This window comes from Lactuca saligna, chromosome 4 (assembly GCF_052625555.1).
Source record: "Lactuca saligna cultivar CGN05327 chromosome 4, ASM5262555v1, whole genome shotgun sequence".
Classification (NCBI taxonomy): Eukaryota; Viridiplantae; Streptophyta; class Magnoliopsida; order Asterales; family Asteraceae; genus Lactuca; species Lactuca saligna.
In genome coordinates this window covers 254,931,849-254,953,810 of record NC_136420.1, presented here as the reverse complement: position 1 = coordinate 254,953,810, position 21,962 = coordinate 254,931,849, and the positions used below count along the sequence as shown (strand labels likewise).

At 35.1% G+C, this 21,962-nt stretch overlaps 1 protein-coding gene across 3 annotated transcripts; it reads left to right on the top strand.

The window, feature by feature from the left end:
- The first annotated feature begins 8,144 nt into the window (after window positions 1–8,144).
- Window positions 8,145–10,153, top strand: LOC145039096 (histone deacetylase HDT1-like). 3 transcript variants are annotated; one of them, XM_078987223.1, is made up of 6 exons: window positions 8,145–8,280; window positions 9,099–9,169; window positions 9,249–9,457; window positions 9,583–9,652; window positions 9,730–9,780; window positions 9,852–10,153. In XM_078987223.1, exons 1-6 carry the CDS (start codon window positions 8,268–8,270, stop codon window positions 9,918–9,920), a joined length of 483 nt encoding a protein of 160 aa, XP_078843349.1. In that variant the 5' UTR covers window positions 8,145–8,267; the 3' UTR covers window positions 9,921–10,153. The 3 variants fall into 3 exon arrangements, with proteins under 3 accessions (XP_078843349.1, XP_078843350.1, XP_078843348.1); XM_078987224.1 differs by having other exon boundaries at window positions 8,149–8,280; window positions 9,099–9,130; window positions 9,849–10,153; XM_078987222.1 differs by having other exon boundaries at window positions 8,150–8,280; window positions 9,849–10,153.
- The last annotated feature ends 11,809 nt before the right edge of the window (window positions 10,154–21,962 follow it).

Sequence of the window (21,962 nt, the reverse complement as noted above, 5' to 3'; positions counted from 1 at the left end):
TGAATTTCGGGCTGTTACAACTACACCCATCACCTCTGACCATTGTAACACCTTGTCACTGTAACGCTCGTAGATCCGGGCTAATCAATTTAGAGGCAATAGGGGTCGAAAAAGACTTTTCGACAAAAGATTATTAAGAGTAAATAATCTCAACCAATTTTTAGTATATGTTACAAGGTTTCGGTACATATAAAGAGCGTCGAAATCCGAGTTATACCGAATAAGTTATGGCCCGTCGAAGTTTTACGGCAAAACCGACACGACACCGGGAGACGTAAATAGTGAATTTATGACAAGGCTTCTTTTACCCTTAGTAATCTAAATGAAAGTCGTAGAATATGTTAATCTGAAAGCGTCCATAAAAAGAACGCCCAAATCTGAATTCTTATGAGGAAGTTATGATTTTTCGAATTTTCGGCTTAGCGGTGTACAACTCGAAGTTCGAGTATTAGATCGAGTGGTTTTTAGCCGACACAACCTAAACAAGAATCGAATATCTCGTTATTAGTAGCGTGACGATAAAAAGACTGACGAAAATGGACATCGGATAAAGAAGTTATGAGATTTTAACGGCCCAATCCTGTCCCAGCCTGTTAAAAATATAACTTTAAAAATAAAGTCAAAATTAGCCGACGGAGTCTAAACGAAAGTTGTAGAGTACGTCTCCACCTACGCGTGGATATAAATAATGTCAAAAACGGAGTTCGTATGAACGAGTTACAAATTATAATAGCATATTTACGTATTAAAATAAAGTATAAATCATATATACATACACATATATATACATATGTATATATCATTAGAAAGGTATCGACGATGCGGTCATTATAAGACTAATGTTGAGTTCTTTCGACATTAGTTTAGTGCAAATATCATTAAATCTATTTAAAATAGTATTATGAAGGGGTGTTTAGTTGTTTATATAACTATAAGGTCATTAAGTAAGTATGGAGGGTAGTTTTTGTAAATTCAATTACTATAAATAAGAGGCTTGGGCTCTCATATTTCTTGCACCATTCTCTTGATTCAAGAGTCTTTCTCTCCTTATCCCCCGAGCATTTCGGTTCCTCGTGATTCGACTTCTCATTCTGTAGTTGTAGTTTTAGTATAGTAAGGTGAGCGCTGAAGCGTTGCACGAATCTTTCTTAGAAAGATTCAGCGACGAAGTTCTGCCCCTGCAGAGCCCGACTCCTAGCTAAAATCACATTCTAAGTAAGTTATGCTTACCCTATTTTAAATAAAGTTTGTATTTAAAATTAGTATTGTTATTATAAATTTATAATAAATATTTGAGCTATTATTATGACTTATATATGTATCGTTTTAATATTTTTTTAACTACTCGTGGTATGGGGAATCTGGTTTAAAGGGCCGCATAGCGTTGTTGGATTTCAGAAGTGCTATACGCCAAAATGGTCCTGCCATCCGGTGTTTTATGTCTGGCCCCTGTCTGTACATAGTGGTTGAAAAGTATTGTTTAAACGCTTATATAATAATAATAAGACTAATAATTAGTAACGGTAATATTAGACTAAAATCTAGTGGTAATAATACTAGGTTTCGTCGAAGGAAATTATTTTAAAGTAAACGAAGCGCTGTCTGAGTACCGAGTCACCACCTTCTCAGGTGAGTGCATAGTTACTTTCAGCTTACACATAAATATGAAGTATTTTATACAAATTACCTGCTATGTGTGCATATTATCTGAATACTTGCTATCTATGCTGGATGAACGTTTTATACATGTTTTCAATGATTTAAACTGTATATGTATTTTATATCTACAAAATGTGTTGGGTAAAACATGGGTAGATGTAATAGTTGTTTTGTGACAAAATGAAATAATGAGAGGGCTCGTTATAGATGTTAATGATGATTTAGTCAGCTAGCGGTGTATAGATGACGACCACGGACTATTCTAGATAGTCCAGTAGAACACTAGCAGACTCGCAACCTGTAGGTGTTTATTCGAACTATGTGTTTATTTGAACTGTGTGCTCACCAGATGTACTCCATCCCCCACATGGTTGCCTTAAGGACATTTACAGCTGAGGAATCCCCGTAGCAGTAGTGTCCATCCCGATGATAGTCCTTAGACTATGTCCCTTGTGTTAGATGTCTTAGGGACGTAAAGTGAGGATAACGGGAATGAGTAATCGGGTTTATTTGGTTTGATAAAGTTAATAAACTTATTTATTGTGGGTTGAAAACCCTATGTGCTCACCAGGCTCCCAAGCCTGACCCATACAGTTTCTTGTGTTACAGGTAGTGGCGCATGAGCATAGATGTGATGTCTTATGATAAGAGATTAATGGATTTTAGGCCTGTAAATACGGAATAATGTAGTAAGGCCTATGTTGTATTGTTTATACTTATGTACTGTATCGAACATGACATCCCGAGTCTTTTAATGAAATACATTTCTATGGAAATGCTTTTGATAGATCTTTATCATAATATTGTTTTGGGACAAATTCCGCAACTCTTTTATTAAAAGATTACTCTGATTTTGAAATAAAGTATAAACAAAACCGGTCTTTTCTGGCCGTGATTTTGGGGATGTCACAGTTGGTATCAGAGCATTAGTTTAAGCGAACTAGGATTTTGTAGGATTTCTAGACTTAAACTTAGAATGCTAAACGATGATTGTGAGGTGTGAGCACTTGCTTATTTTAGGAATTATGCCTAAAATGCTTTTATGTGCTAAATTTTTTGTGCCTGACATGCTATTATTTGTTCGGATCTATGGTATGTTGCCGACCGGATTTGGAAACCTTATGTGTTTAGAATTCTAAGCATTTAACTACGATATTAGAACTAGCATATAAATGTTTTGGAGTGATAAGGATGATTTAAACGTCAATCCTAAATAAAGATCTGGATTCACCTTATTCGGTGTATAGATCAAGATGGCAAGGACCCGTATCGGAAACGTGAATGCAAATGGGAATCGAGATCAACCCCCAGTGATACAGTAAATACCAGTCGTAGTAGAAGTTGCACCTGAGCCAATCACGATGGCCGGAGTGCAAGCATTGATCCAGATGATGTTGGATCGTCAAATGGAGGAAACAAGGCGTTTACTTCAACAATCTCGAGAGGAAATTACCATGCCTATTGAACAGTCCGAGCTGAATGACGGGCAATCTGAGGAAGGGAACGACAGCAGGACCGTTGGTCAAGCTGATCCCCCCGGTGATTAGGAGGAACAATCATGATGAAGGAGTCGAGAGGAATGGATGCAAGTACAAAGATTTTCTAACTTGCAAGCCATCGACTTTCACTGGGAAGGAAGATTCGATCGGGGTCATGGATTGGATCTCAGAGATGGAATTGGCCTTCATGACCTGTGGTTGCAAAGGCAAGCTACAAACCACATTTGCAGTACGTCAATTCAGAGGAGGCGCTGTTCGCTGGTGGAATTCCCTAGGGAAGACTTTGAGCCCCAATGAACCCCTTCAACTAGCATGGGCAGAGTTTTTGGTGCAATTTAAACAAAAGTACTGCTCAGCTCAAAACTTACTCGAGCTAGAGAACCAGTTCCTGACCTTGAAGAAAGGAAGCATGTCAATTGATGAATACACCAACAACTTCACAGAGAAGATGGATTTCGCCTTGCGCCTTGTTCCGGATGAGCTGACGAAAATCAACAAGTACGCAAAGGGACTTCCATGGGAGTACGCAGTGCCGGTGCGTCAGGCACCTACTATGGAGGTAGCTATCTGGGCTGCCAAGTCTATGGAAGATATGATTAAGGGAAGAGCTGCCAACAAGATTGAGGTTGGCGAAAAGAGGAAGTTTGAGGGGTCTACGAGGCCCAATAAGAAGATCAAGTCTAGTTCAAAAGAGTTTAACGGAGGTGGAAACAAAGTGAAATGGTGCGAGAAGTGTAAGAAGAATCACTTCGGGAAATGTAGCGAAGAAGTGACTTGCTACAAGTGCGAGAAGACCGGACATTACGCCAACGAGTGCACCGCCAGCAAAAGGGTATGTTATGAATGTCGTGAAGAAGGGTATGTTGCTAAGGATTGCCCGAAAAAGAAAGAGGCAGCAAGACCAAACATTCCGCCAAAACCAAAGGCAAGAGCATTCCATATGATCCTAGACGAAGCAGCTGACGATGCAAGGAATCAGGAGTGAGGATGGATACATGGAGATCAAGTTATGAAAAAGACATGTAGATAGTGTCATATGGTGTAGCCTATTAGAGGCATAATCTAGGGTGAACTTGAACACCCATTTAATCGTTTCAAGGAATAATATAAAACCTTCATTTTGATATTTTATGTGTTAAGTTTCTATGTGATTTTCTTATATGGTGACTTGGAAAACTGTGGGACAATACTTGGGACGAGTATGAGTAGGTGTGAAAGGTAGTAGAGGCCTATACTACCGGAAGCACATGACTCACACTTGGATAAGGGAAAGTCACAAGGTTACCAAGAAACTAGTAATTGATTTTGTTTTATTCAAGTATTTCATTACCATTGTTTTGGTAATGACTAAGAAGATTATTGTTATCCCGACCCTAGTGGTCATATCACATTGAGTCCGACTACGATGAGTAGGTTATGTGGTTCAGAGAACCAAGTTTGATGTAGCGTCCGACTTAAACCAAACGATTGAAATCAAAGCGATCAATAGAAGTATCACGCTCGTTGTTAAAGAAGTTGGTAGCTATAAATGCTACATGTTAAAATGTGATTATATCACATTAGACGATGAAGCATATTCCATTCCGGAATTTGATTCTAAGATACCTGAGTCTAAGCATTGCTACATACGATGATAGGTCATTAGAATATGACACATCGGTCAATTGTAGTAATCAAATTAACTTATCCTAAGTTTGTTAAGAAGAAGAAGGATTCTCTGATAAAGAATGAGGTTGTGACATGAAGGTCATGATTGAAAGTCCAACGAGCAGGTGCAAGACCGAGCATCGCCTGCAGTCAAGGAGTCCAAGAATTTGATACTCGTTCGAAGCGACATAGAAGTTACAGTTATTACCTAGGATGAAGAGATAACGTATGGAGTCATTATACAATCCTGTTTCGTTGATGATTCCGGGACATAATCATCCTAAGGGGGAGACAATTGTAACGCTCGTAGATCCGGGCTAATCAATTTAGAGGCAATAGGGGTCGAAAACGACTTTTCGACAAAAGATTATTAAGAGTAAATAATCTCAACCAATTTTTAGTATATGTTACAAGGTTTCTGTACATATAAAGAGCGTCGAAATCCGAGTTATAACGAATAAGTTATGGCCCGTCGAAGTTTTACGGCAAAACCGACACGACACCGGGAGACGTAAATAGTGAATTTATGACAAGGCTTCTTTTAGCCTTAGTAATCTAAATGAAAGTCGTAGAATATGTTAATCTGAAAGCGTCCATAAAAAGAACGCCCAAATCTGAATTCTTATGAGGAAGTTATGATTTTTCGAAGTTTTGGCTTAGCGGTGTACAACTCGAAGTTCGAGTATTAGATCGAGTGGTTTTTAGCCGACACAACCTAAACAAGAATCGAATATCTCGTTATTAGTTGCGTAACGATAAAAAGACTGACGAAAATGGACATCGGATAAAGAAGTTATGAGATTTTAACGACCAATCCTGTCCCGGCCTGTTAAAAATATAACTTTAAAAATAAAGTCAAAATTAGCCGACGGAGTCTAAACAAAAGTTGTAAAGTACGTCTCCACCTACGTGTGGATATAAATAATGTCAAAACGGAGTTCGTATGAACGAGTTACAAATTATAATAGCATATTTACGTATTAAAATAAAGTATAAATCATATATACATACACATATATATACATATGTATATATCATTAGAAAGGTATCGACGATGCGGTCATTATAAGATTAATGTTGAGTTCTTTCGACATTAGTTTAGTGCAAATATCATTAAATCTATTTAAAATAGTATTATGAAGGGGTGTTTAGTTGTTTATATAACTATGAGGTCATTAAGTAATTATAGAGGGTAGTTTTTGTAAATTCAATTACTATAAATAAGAGGCTTGAGCTCTCATATTTCTTGCACCATTCTCTTGATTCAAGAGTCTTTCTCTCCTTATCCCCCGAGCATTTCGGTTCCTCGTGATTCGACATCTCATTCTGTAGTTTTAGTATAGTAAGGTGAGCGCTGAAGCGCTGCACGAATCTTTCTTAGAAAGATTCAGCGACGAAGTTCTGCCCCTGCAGAGCCCGACTCCTAGCTAAAATCACATTCTAAGTAAGTTATGCTTACCCTATTTTAAATAAAGTTTATATTTAAAATTAGTATTGTTATTATAAATTTATAATAAATATTTGAGCTATTATTATGACTTATATAAGTGTCGTTTTAATATTTTTTTAACTACTCGCGGTACGGGGAATCTGGTTTAAAGGGCCGCATAGGGTTGTTGGATTTCGGAAGTGCTATACGCCAAAATGGTCCTGCCCTCCGGTGTTTTATGTCTGGCCCCTATCTGTACATAGTGGTTGGAAAGTATTGTTTAAACGCTTATATAATGATAATAATAATAAGACTAATAATTAGTAACGGTAATATTATACTAAAATCTAGTGGTGATAATACTAGGTTTCATCAAAGGAAATTATTTTAAAGAAAACAAAGCGCTGTCCGAGTACCGAGTCACCACCTTCTCAGGTGAATGCATAGTTACTTTCAGCTTACACATAGATATGAAGTATTTCATATAAATTACCTGCTATGTGTGCATATTATCTGAATACTTGCTATCTATGCTGGATGAACGTTTTATACATGTTTTCAATGATTTAAATTGTATATGTATTTTATATCTACAAAATGTGTTGGGTAAAACATGGGTAGATGTAATAGTTGCTGTGTGACAAAATAAAATAATGAGAGGGCTCGTTATAGATGTTAATGATGATCTAGTCATCTAGCGGTGTATAGATGACGACCACGGACTATTCTAGACAGTCCAGTAGAACACTAGCAGGCTCGCAACCTGTAGGTGTTTATTCGAACTATGTGTTTATTTGAACTGTATGCTCACCAGATGTACTCCATCCCCCACATGGTTTCCTTAAGGACATTTACAGCTGAGGAATCCCCGTAGCAGTAGTGTCCATCCCGATGATAGTCCTTAGACTATGTCCCTTGTGTTAGATGTCTTAGGGACGTAAACTGAGGATAACGGGAATGAGTAATCGGGTTTATTTGGTTTGATAAAGTTAATAAACTTATTTATTGTGGGTTGAAAACCCTATGTGCTCACCAGACTCCCAAGCCTGACCCACTCAGTTTCTTGTATTACAGGTAGTGGTGCATAAGCATAGATGTGATGTCTTGGGATAAGAGATTAATGGATTTTAGGCTTGTAAATACGGAATAATGTAGTAAGGCCTATGTTGTATTGTTTATACTTACGTACTGTATCGAACATGACATCCCGAGTCGTTTTAATGAAATACATTTCTATGAAAATGCTTTTGATAGATCTGTATCATAATATTGTTTTGGGACAAATTCCGCAACTCTTTTATTAAAAGATTACTCTGATTTTGAAATAAAGTATAAACAAAACCGGTTTTTTCTGTCCGTGATTTTGGAGATGTCACATGTATTGCAAGATATAGTATATACAAGAACCCATTTCTGGAAATTAGGAACACATAATGTATTCCTTTTTTTCAAAAGATCCAAAATTTGAAATATGGAATCAAATCAAGAACTAGGCATATCAAACTAGTAATTCAAGACATCATCTTTAGAGAGAGAGAGAGAGAGAGAGAGAGAGAGAGAGAGAGAGAGAGAGAGAGAGAGAGAGAGAGAGAGAGAGAGAGAGAGAGAGAGAGAGAGAGAGATTTTTAAGATGTTTTTTTTTGTTGAGAGAGAGAGGGAGAGAAAGAAGAGAGAGAGTATTTTAATTTAGAATTTTTTTTAATTGTTGGAAATAAAAGAAAATTAAAAAAATAAAATTAAAAGGGCAAATCCGTCATTTGAAATATTTTCAAACAATTTTGGACTAAACATGCAATAGAATTCTTATTTTGGACTAGTGGTGCAACTCCAAATTTTTTTGGATCGAAGTTTCAATTTTTGACATACCATAGGACCAAATTTACAGTTTCGTCAAAAAAAAAAAAAAAAAAAGTAGTTGACAGAACATTAGTTTCCTCCAAAGTCCAAACCCCAACACGTTCTCTCCGCTCACACACCGTTCTCTTGCCGCCCCCTTTCTTTCTCTTGACGAATCTCTCGCTTCCTCTACAACAATGGAATCTTGGGGTAACGAACCAACTGTCTCCATTTCTTTTCCAATATCTACACACGCTCTGTTTCTGTCTTCCTTTTCCTTTGTCGTTAGGGTTTTTTTTTTTCAATGAAAATTTTGGATTTCTTTTGGCTTTGATAATGATGCCCGTAACGTAAATCTTCACTTATCTTGATGATATTCATCGTTTTCTTTTGTTCTCGAGTCGTTGTTTCGTTCACATGCGTTGTTTGTTTATGTTTTGATTCATATATATGTTATTTTCAGTTTTACTATCTGTGCCGGTTTATTGTCGTGGAAATTTATTGGAATGTATGTAGCTTTATGTATGTGGTGCTTTGGGCTTTTATGGTTGTTTGGGTATGTGTTTCAACCTTCTGTTGTTAGGAAAGAGGAAGTGCAAGTGTTGGTCTTGATTTAAAGTTGTGTTATATCTTTTCCATGTTGGTATGGAAGACCAACTAAAATCCAGCTTAGAACGTACTTTGTTTTTAGGTAGCCTATGTGCTACATGTATATGAACGGGATGTTTTTCTGTTTGTGTATTTATGTATCTACATGTTACTAAAGCCTGCCTTCTTTCAAATTAGGCAACAAATTGGAGTTATAAGATTACATTCAGGAGTGTCTTTGCAGCAATGCTTTTGCTATGTTTGAAATGAACGCCTTTTGCTAGCTGCATTATAAAAATACAATCTGAAAAATGGTTGGTTGTATTCATATAGATTGTTCTTAAAACTAATATTCTGTTTTGTTTCACATTATGTGTGTTACCTTTTTTAACTTGTATACTTTTATTTATTTTTTACGAACTCATGTTGTTTTGGTTTAGCTGTTGAGGTTAAAAGTGGTGAATCATTTAAGGTAAACATTAAAGGCAAGTTTTATTGTCGAATTTCACAGGTATTACTTTTGGAACAGTTTGATATGCTTTTTTTTTGCTGCGTTAACAATACAACTAACTGCAATTATTTGTACTCAGGCGTCTATTGGAGAGATTGAGAAGGAAAAAAATAAGTCTCTTTATCTATACATCACTATTAATGGAAAAAAACATGTCCTGGGAACCCTTCACCCCAAGAGGCTGCCACAACAACGATTTGACTTGCTTTTTGCTGATAACTTCGAGATCTCACACAACTGGAAACATGGAAGTGTCAACTTCTATGGATCCGGAACCGATATATCTGTATATCCTTTTCTCATACTGTTTTTATTAACTTAGGCTTTTTAAGTTTATATTGTTTTAATATTGAAGTTTTGTTTGTGATGTTGACTCCTTGACCAATTTGCCTGTGTGTCTGTTATATCATCACGTTCCCTGATGATACAATTCCTTATGATGATACAAGTTCTGATGATGATACAAGTTCTGATGATGATGAGGTACATGCATACATTATACATACATGCTTTCGTTGTAGTTTCATGTAGGATAAACATGTGAGTGTATTGTTTTTCAGGATAATAAGGATTCCTCTCATGATGATGAAGAGGAAGCTACAATAAAGAAGGTTAGTTTTGTTATTTTTAATTGAGATAGAATTATATCTTAATTTTTGTGTGTTTTGATATTTAACAGCAGTATGCAAAGGATAGATTGGATGTGTCTGCAAGTAAGAGTCTTCATAAATGTACGAGTTCTGTGTTGTAGTTGTTCTGTGTTTGCAAGAACTTTAAGATAGAGAATACTGATCTAATTAGTAATTGAGAGCGAGGGATGCAGATTTTGTTGATGAGTGACGAGGGTAGTTTCTAATATCATGGTCTTTAGTACGTTTGTTGTTGGTATGAAAAAAATTCATATCCTCTCGTTATGTTTTGATGACTGATGATGGCATTTATGGCTATTTGCTTTATCTACCCACCAGATTTTGGATTTCTTTATGGTATTTGCTTCAATATTTATTTATTTTCCATGCAATATTTTGTGTTTTAAGTTTTAGTTAGAACAATTACTCGTGGATAAACTGCTTTTTGCATAGAAAATTGTTGCTTTAGAAATATAACCCCCCTGACAAAAAGTGTTTCATGTTTTAACTGGTCAACCAAACAAACAATCGTGATTTTTTTTCTGGGCCATTAAAAAAACTATTTTTTTTGAGATATCTGTTAAAAATTCTTTTTATTTTCTAAAGTTATTCTGTAAGTGTCAAGATATTTTGAGTTATTGAATAAGTTATTGGTCTGAAATGGCCCTTAACGTGTATTTAAAGTGAAAATATTTTCTTTTGTTGAAGTTGTGTTTTTAGAATCAAAACAATTTTAAGATGGTTAACGGTTCCTCCAAATAAATTTCAAAGTTCAAACTATAATTATCTCTATGGAGTACATAATTTTATATAATGATTTTTTAGAAAAAAAACCTAAATTCCAAAAGTTAAATAATAAAAAAAAGTCCAATAGTTTAACAAAAAAGAAAAACTTCAAAACTACAATAATTTAAGTTTTGGCCACATGAATACATAGATTATATTCATGTTAGAATAACGAGAACATTTGGTTTTCCAAGATGATCAAAAGCATACACAAACATGCACATATGAAAGCCTTTGTTAGACATGTTATGTTGTCATTATTTTCTCAATAATTTTCAACATAATATATTATATGACAATATGATATAATATATCTATCTACATAAGGTAAGGTTACCCGGTATGGGAGCGTTTTCACGCGTCTTGGGCTGAGGTGGCAGCCTCCCCCACGCGTGAACACCGCCCCCAAGTCTGGTAGGCTGCGTGTGGCGTGAGGCGGAAGAAGGACGAAGACGAGGCTCCCTATTGGTTGGTTTCCTGTTTTAACTGATTGGATTCGTTTGGAGGCAATACGCAAAGAAAAAAAAAACTTTCCCAGGTATTCAACAATAGAGGAAGACAATGAAGAGATCCTTTAATAAGGAAGAGATACATTTTTCAAAAATTGTCAATTATAGTCCCTTAAGTTTGGGTCAAAAGCAGAATAAACCTCCTCCCTAATTTTCTTCCTCAAAACTGGTTTATAGAATTTACAAATTTCATCCTAGATTTTATTATTATTATTATTATTATTATTATTTTCTATGTTTTTATTAATTATGTTTTTTTATTTAATTTAGTGTTAAAAAAATAAATAAATGTTTTGAAGTGGTGACCATTTCCTATGTCTAATGGGTTGGTGGTGAGTTGGGTGTGAAGTTGACGTGGCGTACATTTGGCAGCACTTTTCCGGTGGGGTGAGTGTGACCACTCCCATAGCCTAATCTCTATCTCTTTCTTAATAAAAGAGTGTTTAAATAGACACGTTACCTCTTTTAAGTCCTACGTCTTGCCATTTGTCATTCCCCCAGCTATTTACTCCATGTTTTTCCTGCCTAGTAACTAACTAACTGCATCATTAGACCATCATTTCTTAGATATCAGCATTTCAGTTTTGATTATTTGAAAGATTTTATTTTCTATCCTAAATTACATGCACTCAAAACCATAAAATCAACAATTGTTATTTTAAATTTGATCTTATACCATATATATATATATATATATATATATATATATATATATATATATATATATATATATATATATATATATATATATATATATATATATATATATATATATACCTTTAAAAACTGTATTTATCTACTTTAATAAATGAAGATTTATTTATTACAAATTGCACTATCATTTATTTTGCCAAATGTCATTTTGAATTAAATTTTTTCCAAATGTCATTTTATAAGTTTTCCAATTTTATTAAATTTAACATAAAAATTTTAATGTAATAATTACAATAAATGTAATAATAAATTGATATCAATTTTATTAATGGATTTACCTTTTAATTTTAAAATTCTTCAATTAAAGTTTATTATTTTCTTTTGTTTATTTATTTATTTTTTATAAATTAACCCAAGTAATATATGAGTTTCACAACTAGTTTTAAATATATTAATCTTATACCAGATATACTTCCTTTTAATTTATTTATCAGTTATAAAAGCCAAACCCCAAATAAAAATTATTTTCTCCTTAAAATTTCATTTTGTTTTAACGTATTTTTCTTTTCGGTATGCACTTGTTCAATACATTAGGTATATTGCTTTTTATTTCTAGAAATAAAATGAAAACTCTAGTTTATAGCATCTTATATTCATGTATACAACAAAAAGTAAATGTGTTTGAGTGTATCTTGCAGTCGAAAATCATGCTTTAAGAAAACTCCACAACATTATTATTGTATCATGGTTTTCTATAACAATTTTTATTATTATTTCATTTCTTTACTCAAAGGGAAAAAAGACAATATACTAAACTTATTGTGTTACTAGTAGATGACTTGGATACTTTGTATGATTGTGTTTATGTTATTTTTATTGTTACTATATGTGTTTGTGTGACAGTCAACAAATCTATTTTCTCCATAATAAAAGAATGTTTTAGAATTTGTTTTTTCATATATTATGAAATTCTTCCTTTATTATTATTATTTTTCATATTTTACATTTTTCTAATCACAGGACAAAGGCCAAAAAGGGCAATTAACATTTAATTTATAGCAGAGTTCGATTTTTTTCCCATTATAGCATCATATTTGTTGTTGCCAAAGTTCTATAACACAAAATTGTATTATTTCAATGTTCTACTAGAAGTACCTGAAACCAAAACTGTAAATCGTAAGCACGAAGCTTAGTGAGTTCCCCATACTAACACATACCATACACATTCACATACAGTGGGCCCCGCCCGACATCAGATTATATCCGACATTGGGCCCCGCCTGGCATCGAACAATGTCCAGCATCGGGCCCCTCCCGGCATCGGGCCCCGCCTGACATCGTGCTGAGCTCGACATGCATATAACATATCAACAATACACATATAATAATCCCAACACAAACACCTGACATCAGATCGTAGTCCGGAAAGCACATACATATTCATCGGGTACCGCCCGACATCAGACCTTAGTCTGGAAACATACAAATACAGACACATGCAAGAATCACGAAGACATCAAGCATATAAATATTCATCGGGCACAGCCCGACATCGAATCTTAATCCAGAAGGAAAATAACATTCAAAAACTTCTAGGTTGGAGCAACATCACCTTCTTGGTGCAACAATAACATGCATGGTGCAATAGGGCCATGCTTCATGCAAAAGCATATTGCATGGTGCAACAAGAGTATCACATGGTGCAAGTGTTACTCCTCATGGAGCAAGAAGGAACTCCCTTGGCGCAACAACATCCTCTTGGCCTAACTCTTCAACAGATGGCGCAACAAGGTCCCCTTGTTGCTCCATATCACTTCCAAGTGCTCTAAACCTCTTCCAGGTGCTCCAACCACCCTATCTGTATGATCCGTTCCTTTGGCACTTGATTTGTTCCTTTTGTTGGGTTTTAATCATTCTAACACTCCTATGGTGTACATGCAACCCTATGTGCTTTGGATCTATGTTTTCTCTATTATACATGCATAAATTCAAACATCCAAAGCATCATCCTAACTAGCATACAATGGAGTATCTATACTACAAAAGTCTAGTTAGATGATATACCTTTTGATGGAGGTTGAAGTCTTGAACCTTTAAGAGCTTAGTGCCCCAAGTGTTGCACTTCAAATGGAATCACACAACACCACCAACAATTGGAATAATTTGAGAAGAGGTTACTTGGTTCACTCTATGAAATTGACTATGCCCTCTTTATGTCTCCAGTAGTCATGCCTTAGTCCAACTTCATGAACCATGGGGTCCTTTATATAGTGTGGCTCATTTAGGGTTACACCATGTAACTCATACCCACATTCCTCATCATCCATGGGTTTTAACCTCCATGGAATATCCATGTGTTACCATATGGGTTAAACCCAACATGAAGGACTATGGATCACAAGCCCACATATATAAGAATGAATGATTTACATAATCAATCCCCATATATTTAATTAGTCTCTTTTGATCACAAAATTAATTCCAAATTAATTCTTGATCAATACTAATTAAATAATATTATTTCATATTAGTATATTAGAACTTATAATATATTAATATAAATCATAAATAACCTTTTCTGATTTGTCTATCTAATTGTTCCAATGCCATGCAACCCAAATGGACCATGCTACTCTCGGGTCGAGTACATACCAATAATAGTTATGGCCTTAGACATCTAATCCAATAATCTCCTACTTGGATAAATCTGAAACTATTATTCAAGTATGACTCCAAGATCCTGACTAGAAATCGTAGCTATTAAAGCCGCTGTCGAATTCTGACCTAGTCGAATGACATGTCCATTAGATAAGGGATCATATATTCCTCCATTCTAGATATCATATGGACTGAGACATTGATTATAATCATTCTCTCTGTCCATCTGTTGTTTCCCGATTTCTGATGTCTGACGACTGACTAATTGAACAAATCAAATCAGTACAGGCTTGGCCAAGCACTTAGGGGTGTATTCATTAAATCATCGAGGGGCCCACAAATATCGCTTTTATCCCTCAATGGGTAAAAGGAATGGATAAACTTCGACCCAAATGCTCGCTTGTACTTACTCATCAAATTACACACCACGATATGTTTTTATAACATCCAAGTTACTGGTGCGTTTACATATGTCAATGTACAACCGACTCACAACTACAACTCACACGTCTCCGTTTCAAGAATGTATGATATTATCGTCTCATGATCACTCGTGATAAAATCCATGAAGTGATTCAAATAAGCGTGAGTTGAATCCAATACTAGAATCTTATTCCAAGAGTACTCATGAACACTGCAACCACTTGGTCCCAGACAAACTATAGACCCATTCATGACAACCTTGCCTTAATACCTACTTCCAAAGTATGATCGACCGTGGATGGTTTGAATAACCTAGTCATTCGGGAAGTCAAAACATGCAAAGTGAAACACAAGAATAATACTAATCCTATATGGCCCCAAAACGTTTGAGTCCCATATTTATTACTCATTATTCATTGTATAATGTTTCGAATAATCAACTTAATAATTAAATTAAAACAATAGTTATGCCATGCTCCAAGCATGCACACAATGTTTGTCTAAACAATAGTTATGCCATGCTCCAAGAATACACACTATGTTTGTCTATGATCCTTACTTTGTGAAATAGATCAATTGAAAAACATTTCAATAAAGCTCATTTCACAATTCCAAATCCTTGTTGCAAGTGTAAGAATTCAAAATTCTTGTCACTACTATGTAGTGTTAGATTCTAAACTATCATGCAATGATCCTTTTGTAATGTCTAGGTACCAAAAGTCACAAAGACTTGACTAATGATATTACAAAATATTCCTTTGGAGATTGTTACAAGACAATTCCATGGAAATGAAGTCTCGAATTCAAAGTATATTCCTTTGAACATCCTTCTTGCATAAAAGTTTCTGAATTTCTCATCTATTCTTCAACCCCCTAATATGGAAACATTCCATATTTTTCATACGACAATTCATTATTAATAGACTCCTATCTATTCATAATAATGTCAATATGATCCTTCCATTACCATAGTTCCAACTTTCCTTAAGCGATCAATATTTGGTGAACCTTAGATTGTCCTTAAAAATTACTCAACAACTTTAGTCATAACCGGTTCTAGTCCTTTTTCCCTCTTAATGCCCTAGACATTTGAAAAAATTTAGAACACGAGAATATTATATTATTTGCAATGTTCTCAAAATTTGAATTATGAAAAGGGATGTTGTAATCATAATCAAATTTTGAGAACGCAATTAACACATCCATATATAGAATTTTCTTATGTTGAGCCATTCCAACATAACATTCATATATATATATATATATATATATATATATATATATATATATATATATATATATATACATATATATGACTAAATGTGATTAAAATTTCACTTTAAGCTTTTAGAATTGAAATGAGGTATAATTTTCTCTCTCTTAATTATAGCTAACCAACTTTTCAAACCCTACAACTTGTGATTTGAAACTTGTTTTTCTATAATTAACATTGGTAACTTGCAACATTAACTATAATTGATTATGCTCCCACTAGCATAATAATTACATCCTTATTAGCATAACACTTATGCTCCCAATAGCATTGACATGTACTCAAGAATCAACTGGACTTCTAGAAATCAATACTTTATTAACTTTCATTACCAAAATTCATATTTTTGATACAAGATGCCTCGATAAAACTTTATCTAAGCTTCTCAAAATCATGAACTTTTCCTTAGATAGCTCACATGTCTATCTAAACAATTATGAAGAGGGATTCGATAATCATAATGTTTAGACCTTTTTCCATTGTCACAATTCGAACCATGAAGAGGTATGTCGTAATCATGATCGAATTTGAGAATGCAAATCCCGCAATTGCTATCTCTTTAAAATCTACATAGTGAAAGCGTTTCCTCACCATCATTTTCATGAATCGGAGAGAAAACTTATGACACTTAGATTTTATGGTGTATGTGTTCCTATCCAAGTGAATTTGTCAAAACCATAATCACAAGACAAGGTTAGTGACAAACCCAAACTCATATGGACTGAACTTGTTTAATCTTAATTTCTTGCCACCAGGTAGCACAAGGGCCTACCATGTCTTCCAAGTTGTTATGCAAACAATTGAGAAGTTATATGCATAGTTAATTTTAACCGAAATGGGCATAGAAACAAGAATATGTCAACACGATATGTTACAAACCTCAAGTCGTGTGCTAGTGATAAATTACAGGTTTTATTCTTGATTAGTTCTTGAAACTTTTTCAAGATCTTTAAGATTCCCACTTGTGACAACCCGAAGTTGTTCCATCGCCACAACCCGTTTCATCCGTAAAACTCGTCTTAAGCAAATTATTCCGATTTCGTTTTTGGATTAGGTCAATTAAGTTAAGACTTTTATTTTGACCTTGTAAGTATCCAAACATGTTAGAAACACATGAAAACATCTCAAACTAGTAATTAGAAAAATTTTAGTTTCGACCATATCGGGTGACGACAACTTAATCGGGTGTGACCAAAAGCCTCGGTTAACATCAGTATCGGGTAGAATTCCACCGTGTCTCAACTCTAAACCATATTTGAAGTGGTTTAAGCCTCATTTGAACCCTTTTTCACTCTCTCTCTAACCTCTCTCCTCAATCCAAGATCTAGGTCCAAAAATCACTCATTGAAGCTTCAAATCACCAAGGTAACTATCCTAGCTTCTAGTATAACATACTTAGCCTTCATTTTCGTGTTCAAATCATGGAATAGGACCATAAACATGTGTTTATGGCCCTGGAACACTCTTGGTCCGTGAACACATATAAAGGAGGTTTTTGAGCCTTAAAATCCTTCCAAACCACCATTGGAGCTTAGATATGGATTAAGGACTTATTGGATTGGACTTAGAACACCTTAAACTCAACATTTAGGGATTAAACATGAGTTTACTGCCCAAGAACATGACTGGGCCATAAACACCCTTTCATGGGTAGTAAACTCCTTTTTGGGTGTTAAAATGCCACTTACACACCTCATAAGCCTTGGAATAAAGTCTAGAAGCAACCACAAACAAGTTAAGGACCTTAAACTTGATAAAAACAACTCCATAAGGAGTTCACGGTCGTAAACCCCTCAAGAATGGATTCATTGGCCGTAAACTCCTATAAATGGGTTATATGGTGCCCTAAATTCACCCATTAGCTTGTAAAAATGAGTAGAATCACTTGTGATTAACCTATGACCTTCAAAACACATAAGAAATGAGTGGGTGACAGTTTATGGCCGTAAACTCATAGTTTACTGCCGTAAACTCATCAATGGTCCATATGTTTGATTAAGTCCCTTTCTAATGCCCTAGAACCAAACCTAGCATCACCCCTCAAATGATATAAGACCATTTAGCACTTAAGAACACCATCCATGAGTTTACGGCCGTAAACTCATGGGGATGTGGTGTTTAGGGCCGAAAACTCTTCTAAGAGTTTACTCTTGAAGAGTAAACTCCATACCCAAGCCATAGATGCCCATAAATGTTACCCGGGTCACTCCAAACACTTGAATTGAAGTGTTTTCGCGACTAGAAGTGTATATCCTCTATTAATTAGTGATTTAAATCTAATTAGATACATTTGTGTATCATTTAATATTACATAGGAACCTCGCATGTTTTCAAGCCTCGATCCGAGGTTTAGCATCCTAGTCGACACATTTCTAGTCCGGTGAGTTCATACCCCTTAATGAACCTTTCTAAATGTTTTTACATGTTTTAGGGGGGAGGGGGGATAAAAGTACAATACTACAAGTTTTATTATCAAATCATATGTGATTTACAATTTATCATCAAAAAGAGACTTCTCTACACTTTTAGATACTTATCAATAATATTGTTTTAACTAATTATCAAATGCGTTTTTAAGGTTAAATTGTTGTTAAACTACTTTCAAAACAATGTTTCTACTACTTCCCTTTATATATATATATATATATATATATATATATATATATATATATATATATATATATATATATATATACACACTAATATATTTATATAAGTAAGACTTGAAGGACTTAGGACCAATAGCTCGCCTTATTTCCTGTTCTTGTTTGATGTAGTCTTAGGGTATTGGTTGTCCGTCCGACTGTCGTTGAATTCTTAGTTATATATCACATATATTTGTCTGAGATATGAAAGTTTTCATCTTATTCATTACCTTTGTTGAGCAGAGGCAGGAATTCACATACTCTAGTTAACTATAATAGGTATAGTTATGGCTACTGCTCGTTATTTCTACTACTATTATACACACTATAACTGTTAATATTACAAGTTAATGCAAAAATAAGAGAACACTCTACTTACTATACTAAAAGTCTACCATACCAAAGCATAAGAGAATTCACGAATACCAAGTATAACACACCATCTCTCTATAAGGCACTCTACTATACTTACACCATGTGACTAGGGCTTCCCGGAAGGAAAGCAACACTACATGTATAGATCTATATGGAACTGACGCTATTACATCCCGACTGTTAACTACAGTCCGAGCCGACTAGGCCCAGGGGTGGCACTACATTACGTCATTATGCATGACTGAGAAGGTCATCCGGCACTTTACTATTTTATAGTTGGTTACATGGGGGTTATACTTATACCCAAATAAATATATTAAGACTTAAAGTTTAAGCTAATATCCCGAAGTAATTAAGGATCTATTTCTAATTAAAGTTACAACACTACTACTGTTAACATGCATAACACTTCTTCAGCCATATTACTCACATGAGATTTATTACTACACTTTTACAATTGAAGGTTTCAAAGATAGTACTTTTACACACTCAAAGGATTGACTTACAAATGTACTTTTCTGGAAAATATAGGATTTTCTAGGGATTTCTACTACTCATAAATACAAATTTTAGCTCTTATACTATAAGTTTGCAAACACTTTTATACTACAACGCCACTAAATTCTTATGAACTCACCAGCTTTATGCTGATACTCGTTTTCAAAATAACTTGTATCCTCAGGTCAAAGATAGATATGTACTGGGGCAGCTTTTGGAGAAGATGGAGCATATACAAGACTCATCTTTTATTTTGTTTTACTTTTGGTGTCTATTAACTGTGTAGAACATAATTGTAATTATTATCACTATGTTAATGAAATGGTTGTTGTTTCTTGTTTTTACTATTATGCAATTGTAATGATATTGTACATGACGTCCTCCACCCCATAACGTATTCCGCCGTTCTCGGTTTTGGGTGTGACAGATTGGTATCAGAGCATTGTTTATAGTGAATCAAGTATATCAACCATAAAAAATATACGAACTATAAGCACTTCAGGACTAAAACACTGTGACCAAGAATATATACTTTTAAATACTAAAATATTTAATTAAGTATATACATATACATTCACCAATACAAAGGGTCAGTATCATTCTAGAACATAACAGAAGTATTAAAGATTGTTGAACAACACAATTAAGCTTAGAGACATATAGTCACATCTGGATGGATGTAGCCTAATCAACTACATCTCTCTAGGAGTGACTAGCATGTGCCTAAGAATGATTGTGGTGTTGCAACAAGTCTAAAAACTTACCAACACTACCACAAGCTCGTTAGAATAAGAATAATATAGGAGTATTCTGCACTCTACTAACTACATATATGATAACTAAAAGGGTCGTTACTGGTAGGACAATAGTTGCTAAGTGGGTACATCACGATTACATGTGACTAGGGTGTATAGACTCAGAATCTATGACCTTTGCTACATTTCCTGTTCTTGTTTGATTGGGGATCTGGAGTTAGGCTTGCTTATTCGAAGGACTATTTTGCTTCGGTTATATGTAATTGGTATACACTATGCAAGTATTGGACCAACTAGTAACGATCATCTTAAAATGTATCCTAGATTAGTACGTCTATTAACCTTTTCTTTCCCCATTCTCGCATAGATATCATGGCTGGCTTCCACCATCCCGACGACCCGTATTATCCGAACCAGGGCAATGGAGGATAACTCGACGAGGAGCCAGAAAATGATTACCCGGTCCCTTTGGATGATCACCATGCAGAAGGATCCTCGGATAGCTCCATCTCTGAGCCAGAAGTTAACAACCTACCCCCTGTAGCTCCAAACCCCAACCCCCGTCCAGCATTTCAAGGTCCCACTCCCATGTGGGCAATAACCCTGAACCGATGGAGCGATGAGCAGGGTCAGCCGATACCCTACGATGGAGACCGAAGATTCTACAACATAAGCGAAGGAGGATCAGCAGACCGAGACTTGCCCATTATGGTCCGAAGGATTGCCAGAAATGTCGAGCAAGGTCAAGTAGCAATTGGCTGAGTTGTAGAGGCTGATGCCAACTCTAACCTCAACACTGCTCGCATTCGCCAACTGGAAGAAGCTATGGATAGTACAAGGAGGACCAACGAGGCTCTGCAGCAACAACTAGCTGCATCCCGAGCCGAAGTTAGGGAACTCCGAGCATGTCAGAGGACTCATGAATGACAACTTCAGGAAGTTATGCGCCAACTACTGTAACACTCGTGTTTCTAGCCTAGGCATTTTTATTGAGGTAATAGTCTACGTTAACCTTTGTAACTCATTTTGAAGAAATGAAAAGGAATTATGTGAATATTATGTGAATTATGTGTTTTATGCTTAATTATTAGCGTTTATTTAATTAAGAATAAAATAAGCATCAAAATTAAAGTATGAGATAAGCCCTATATCTTTACATAAGATTGTAGTGCTCGAAACAAGCATTTCGTGGATATAAAGAATACCAAAATCCGAGTTATAACGAAGAAGTTATGACCTGTCGAAGTTTCACGACAAAACCGGCACGGTGCTGAATGTCGTAAAAAGTGAGTTTTTGATAAACTAATTTTTAGCCTTAGTAATGTAAACAAAAGTCTTATTATTTGTCAAACCGAGAAGTTCGATAAAAATAACGCCCAAATCTGACTTCGTATGAGAAAGTTATGATTTTTCGAAGTTTCAACTTAGCAGTAGACAGCTAAAAACTCGAATTTTAGATCGAGCGATTTTTAGCCGACACAAACTAAACGAGAATTGAAGGTCTCGTCATTAGGAGCACAACGGTAAAAAGTCTGACGAAAACGGACGTCGGATGAAGAATTTATGAATTTTTAACGGATTTCCTATC

What these genes read in the sequence shown, in the direction of transcription:
- LOC145039096 (XM_078987222.1), top strand. An exon ending in TCCGGAACCGATATATCTGT is followed by an intron (nt 9,458 to 9,582) that starts ATATCCTTTTCT and finishes TTATATCATCAC; the next exon opens with GTTCCCTGATGATACAATTC. An exon ending in CAAGTTCTGATGATGATGAG is followed by an intron (nt 9,653 to 9,729) that starts GTACATGCATAC and finishes ATTGTTTTTCAG; the next exon opens with GATAATAAGGATTCCTCTCA.